Source organism: Vigna angularis, chromosome 4, assembly GCF_016808095.1.
Source record: "Vigna angularis cultivar LongXiaoDou No.4 chromosome 4, ASM1680809v1, whole genome shotgun sequence".
NCBI lineage: Eukaryota > Viridiplantae > Streptophyta > Magnoliopsida > Fabales > Fabaceae > Vigna > Vigna angularis.
In genome coordinates this window covers 19,916,938-19,922,989 of record NC_068973.1, presented here as the reverse complement: position 1 = coordinate 19,922,989, position 6,052 = coordinate 19,916,938, and the positions used below count along the sequence as shown (strand labels likewise).

Here is a 6,052-nt window from a genome sequence, read left to right as displayed (position 1 = left end):
GACTTCTTTTATGCTCATATGCTATTTTCAGTGTGTCTTTTCTTTATGACATTGGGTACCTATATGATTTTGTGATCTCCAACTTTTGGTGTTTAGATGTTTTATTAGAGAGTGTAACCTGTTCTGTGTTTGTGTTATTTTATATGTTTACATCTTTGATTATTCAATACTATTTCGTTTAATGTTATTTGTTAAACTTTAAAACTAGATATGCTTTAAATGATCCTAGTTTCTCTTAGACAATTTTATCTTTAACACTTTCACTAACATTTATCACAAACCTCACATTCCATCTTCTTACTCCTCCAAGCAAACTCTCTTATTTTCTACTTCCATCCTTTCAAACACATTTTACACAACATCTCCTCCATTCTTTCTCCATCTCCCTTCAACCCATCACTCACCATGGCACAACCTTCCTTCATCAATTTCAAACCAACACACTCTTCAACGCATCCAACATCATCCCTTCAAGCTTTTCCATACTAACCACTAGCAATAAAGATTCCACTATCTCAAAACAGACTCAATATTTCAAGGAACTTACCCACCTTCAAATTGGATGATGATGGTGAAAATTGTTATGGAGAGAAAGAATTGAAAATTTTTGGAGAAAGGAGAAGGAAAATTGGGAGAAGAACCTACTCGGGGTGTGTAATAAAAAAATTCCAGGTATTTGAAAATGCATTTGGAAACATTCATTTTTGAAAAGAAAACATTTGTATTTCAAAATGTTTTAAAAGATATTTCCGTTTTGAAAAAAAAATTATGTTTCAAAATATTTCATTTGAAATATAAAATAAATTTTTGAAATATATATTCTCGACAAATATTTCTGAATTTGGAAATATTTTTTAGAATATTTAATTCGGAACATATTTTTTATATTTTTTGAATTAAATATTTTAAAAAATATTTTTTAAATACTTACCCATCATTTAACCTGGAAAATATTAAAGATGAAGAGAATAAGAATTTTTATTATAATTTTAACTAGGAATAATTTGAGAATTAGAAAGACCCTACACTATGCAAGTGTATCTCCATCTCATTTCATGATATATTATTATATCATGAAAATATCATAATAAAATGGAAAAAAAAGAAAAAAAAAGAAGAAGAAAGAGAACAGACATGAGAGAGAGAAAAAGACCCTACACTATGCAAGTGCATCTCCATTTTTAAAAAAACAATTTGGATAGGAACAAACTATATAAATTTTACACTATTCCCCAATTATAAACTATATAAGTTTGCTCACTTTACAATTAACTATTGTCAAACTCATACCAATAGTTTCTTATGATTTAGATGATAACCACAACTATTTAATATCCTTCAATGCACACTCATTAAACTAACAAATAGCTTTTAACATAGAATCTTGTATTTTGTATTTTTTTTCTTAGGAACAATTGAATTTAGTAATTCAGTTTTCACAATTTGTTCTCATCCTTGGTTGTTTAATGAGTAACATAATTATTTTATGAATTCAGTTACAAACATGTGTACGAGCATGAGAAAAATCTGGTTGGATGAAATAAAGTTAATGTTATGAAAAATAAATTTGATTTTGGACGTGTAAAGTCTAAAAATTAAAAACAAATGCAGACAGGATTCTTTAAAAGCATAAAACATAAAGGATTAAAAGTCCCAACAAATAACAGCAAGGATGGCGGAACAACATAATATATTCAAAAGGCAAACAATTCCTTAACCAACTTAAGAAAAAACAATCAATCATCCAACGTTAATGCCATCATTAAACTCATATTTGAAACTAAAAAAGCCATTACTAATCATTGTTAACAAATATTAGTGATCGATGTGGGCCAAACCAAAACTGTTGAACGGCTTGGTTGCAATTGAAAGCAAACAAAGGTACAACGCATCCAAGGCAAACTCACTGTCCAATCTCATCATCAAAGGCCAATAAAACTTCTCAAAACCTTATTTCTTTAAAATTAAATAAATATTCTTACACAAAACGTGAATGCATGCATACCATCAATGGGACCGTTACTTCCCAATTCTAACTGATTGGGCCCTCAAACTTGCAGGTAGGCCCACTCTGTTGGGTACAGAGTGTAATAACACCGTTACATCCGGGCCAGGGCCCACATTCCTAGCTGGCACAGTCTGGTCTCTCTCTATAACTCCCTCTTTCCATTTCCCACTTTCCCCACATCAAATTCTCTCTTTCCTTTCGAATTTTGTTCGTTCAGATCAAAGAAAGTGTCGCTGTTGAGAATTGAGTTAGCTTAACCATGGCTGAAGAAGCTTCAAAGACAAGCACAGCTCAAGAGGAAGCTGTGGTCGCTGACGTTGCACCTGCTGAGCTATCAGACACCAACGTTGTTGTGTCTGTAGTAGAAGAAGAAGAAGAGGAAAAAGCATCTCCGGAGAAGGAGAACATTCCAGAAACCGAGACGGAGGTTTCCAAAGATAACATTCCTGAATCTGGTTCGTTCAAGGAAGAAAGCACCATTGTCTCGGACCTGCCAGAAACAGAGAAGAAGGCACTGCAAGAACTCAAACAACTCATTCAGGAAGCACTCCAAAAACACGAGTTTTCTGCGATTCAGAATAACCACCCTCCCAAAGATGAAAAGCCCGAAGATGCCACCGACAACAAGGAGGAAGAGAAGCCCCCCGAGGAAGAAAAGGAACACGTTGTTCATGCTGCTGCTGCTGTTGACGTGGCAGAAGCGACAGAAAAAGAATCTGCGGAAGTGAAGGAGACAGAAACTCAAACTGAGGTTGTTGAAGAGAAAGCGGCTGTTAGCGATGCTGGTTGTGTTGTGGAGGATGGAGCGAAAACGGTGGAGGCTATCGAGGAGAGCGTTGTGGCTGTGAGTGTGTATGAGGAGGAAGCGAAGGTGGAAGCTGGTTCGGCTTCACCCGAAGAGGTTTCGATTTGGGGAGTGCCGCTTCTTGCTGATGAGAGGAGCGATGTGATTCTGCTGAAGTTTCTGCGTGCGAGGGATTTCAAGGTGAAGGAGGCGTTTGCGATGATAAAGGGGACGATTCGGTGGAGGAAGGAGTTCGAGATGGAGGAGCTGTTGGAGGAGGAGTTGGGGGATGATTTGGAGAAGGCGGTGTACATGCATGGGTTTGACAAGGAGGGTCACCCTGTGTGTTATAACATCTATGGGGAGTTTCAGAACAAGGAGTTGTACAAGAAGAGTTTCTCTGATGAGGAGAAGAGGCACAGGTTCCTCAGGTGGAGGATTCAGTTCCTGGAGAAGAGTATCAGGAAGCTTGATTTTACCCCTGGTGGTATAAGCACCATTGTTCAAGTCAATGATCTCAAGAACTCTCCCGGACCTGCCAAGTGGGAGCTTAGACAGGCTACCAAACAGGCCCTTCAGTTGCTTCAGGATAACTATCCTGAGTTTGTTGCCAAACAGGTACTGCATGCATGCCCTCTTAAATTCAACCCCTTCTCTTTTGCAATCTTCATAATGCCATTTCATATAAATCTGGTTACTGAGGTCTTTGCAATCTTTATAAGTTTTCAAAGAGCAAAACTTATACTTCTGATACAATTCTCTGACTAAAATTATATTTTTATTGGAATCTCTTATTACACATTTCAAACTTCAATTCTGATTAGAAAATAAGGTGGAAAACAACTGAAGTACTACATCCATGGTTTGGCCTCCTTGAAATTGAGACAAATGCTGCCATTAGAGCCATCGATACAGAGACAAAAACAACCCTTTACATTTATCTGAAATCGCATTTTAAACCTTGATTCCTTCATACGTTATTTGTTTGCCTTCAATTTTATCACTTATTGTATTCCAATGTGTGTTATGTTTTCTTCATACTCTCCTTTGATTTGTTGGTACAGGTGTTTATCAATGTGCCGTGGTGGTACTTGGCAGTGAACAGGATGATAAGTCCTTTTCTTACTCAGAGAACCAAAAGCAAGTTTGTCTTTGCCGGCCCTTCCAAATCAGCCGAGACTCTTTTGAGGTGAACACAAAAATATATGATTTCTTGATTCGTGTGTTTTCAGTTTCGCTTGCGTTTTGTCCAAATTTGTAGCTTAATTTGTTATTGTTATGTGGATATCTCAGATACATTGCTGCTGAGCAACTTCCGGTGAAGTATGGTGGACTAAGTAAAGATGGGGAATTCGGAATTTCCGATGCTGTCACAGAAATTACAGTGAGACCAGCAGCAAAACATACCGTGGAGTTTCCTGTTTCTGAGGTGCGTTAGGTCTTTCTACTTTGTATTTTTGTCGGAATCGATTGATCTCGACTGAGGGGGAATCCAATGAATTCAGCATTGGAATTCGGAATCTTTCCTAGGATTCCTCTGTTCTCAAGATTTTAATATCATACCTTTCGTTTTCCTCCTGTTTCATGCTACAGATTTAGACAGACCCATTCCCCGATATGACATGTCTCGGGCAATACACCATAATTAGTAAATAAAGAATAATAAATAAACGTGGAAAGACCATACTCGAACTGGAAACATAAGTGTTCTTATTTTATTTCAGTTCTAAATATAGCTACGAGCCAAAATCCTTTTCCACTACTAATTAATCTTTTGTTTTCTATCATCTAGGCTAGAAAACAGCACTGTGATGCTGATTAGCTAGGTTACTCATATTGGTTAGCTACTGCAAATTTAGCCCGTTAGAACACAAAAAAGTCATGTTGAATCTTAGAGCATCCAAGAATGATTTATTAAACTCGGAAAAGACAACGGATAAGTCGAAGATAAGAAAAATAATTATTCTATTTTTTCAATGTGTATCTGATGATGTGTGCATTTAATTTATTTTTGGAGTTGAGTTGAATGGTTAAAGCTCAACCTCTTATAATATTAAAATTGTATTAGTTATAGGATCATAGAATCAATCTAAAACTGAAAAATCTTGTGTAGATGTAGCTCAGACAGTTAGATAAGTGATTGAATCCTACTCTATATCTAAGCCATTACTATGACTTGGTCTGAGTAGGTAGAAAATTGTTATTTGCTGAGAAATTTGCCTAATTAATGCATTGAAATTTTGTTTCACTTGGGATCATGCAGAACTCCCTACTGTCTTGGGAACTAAGAGTAATAGGGTGGGACGTAAGCTATGGTGCAGAGTTTGTGCCAAGTTCGGAGGGAAGCTATACTGTGATTATCCAGAAGGCTAGAAAGGTTGCTTCATCAGAAGAACCGGTGATTTGCAGCAATTATAAAATTGGTGAACCTGGGAAAGTGGTTCTCACCATTGATAACCAAAGCTCTAAGAAGAAGAAACTCTTGTACCGCTTGAAGGTCAAGCCCTTTTCTTCTGACTGAGAATCTCATAATTGCTATGTACATCCACAAGGAGGAAGGAGATGAACAGCACCTACATTGATTGCTGGCAATTATGTACTTGCATTCACTTCTACCACCCAAGATGTTCAAAGATGGACTTTGCTGCTGCTAGAAGAGGAGAGTTTTAAATTTTAATCGTGAGCATATGTTTCATTATATATATTTCTTCTGTGTTTCGTTGATTATTTATTATTATCATCATTATTATTATTATTATTATTATTGGAGGGGAGCTTCTGATTTTTGAATTCTTAATGATATATGGAGGACATAATTGCTCTATTTCTCTGTATAAATTTCTTGTAAATTTTCGGGGGGGCCTTTTGATCTAATGTTGTCTTTGTCTGTACCCAAGCTTAAAATTATGTTTTATCTGTCATGATCCCTGTGTTCACAGCACTGATAGAAAACATCATAAAACTGTCTATCATGGGTCCGAAATTGAAGAATATGTCGCGATGCCTTAATTTATTTTTTCAATTTTGATACTCATGTAACTTCTATGGTTAATGTGTGTCTTGGGCAGTCTGGTTTCACGTCGAACAAGAATATAAGCATTCACTGATTCCAGCAAACGAGCGATTCAAACCAATAATATTTTGAAGAAATAGGACAACTTCCAAGATCAACAATAGTTTTAAGCTTTAAGATCTGGATCACTGAACTGGTAGTTTTTCTTATGTAATAGTCACTTTTATTCTTCAATCAAAAGAAAATT

The 6,052-nt window shown here is 36.2% G+C and overlaps 1 protein-coding gene across 1 annotated transcript; it reads left to right on the top strand.

The window, feature by feature from the left end:
- The first annotated feature begins 2,178 nt into the window (after nt 1-2,178).
- LOC108332039 (patellin-3) lies at nt 2,179-5,713 on the top strand. Its single transcript, XM_017567131.2, has 4 exons — nt 2,179-3,410; nt 3,857-3,981; nt 4,086-4,221; nt 5,056-5,713. Exons 1-4 carry the CDS (start codon nt 2,268-2,270, stop codon nt 5,311-5,313), a joined length of 1,662 nt encoding a protein of 553 aa, XP_017422620.1. The 5' UTR covers nt 2,179-2,267; the 3' UTR covers nt 5,314-5,713.
- Nucleotides 5,714-6,052: the final 339 nt, after the last annotated feature.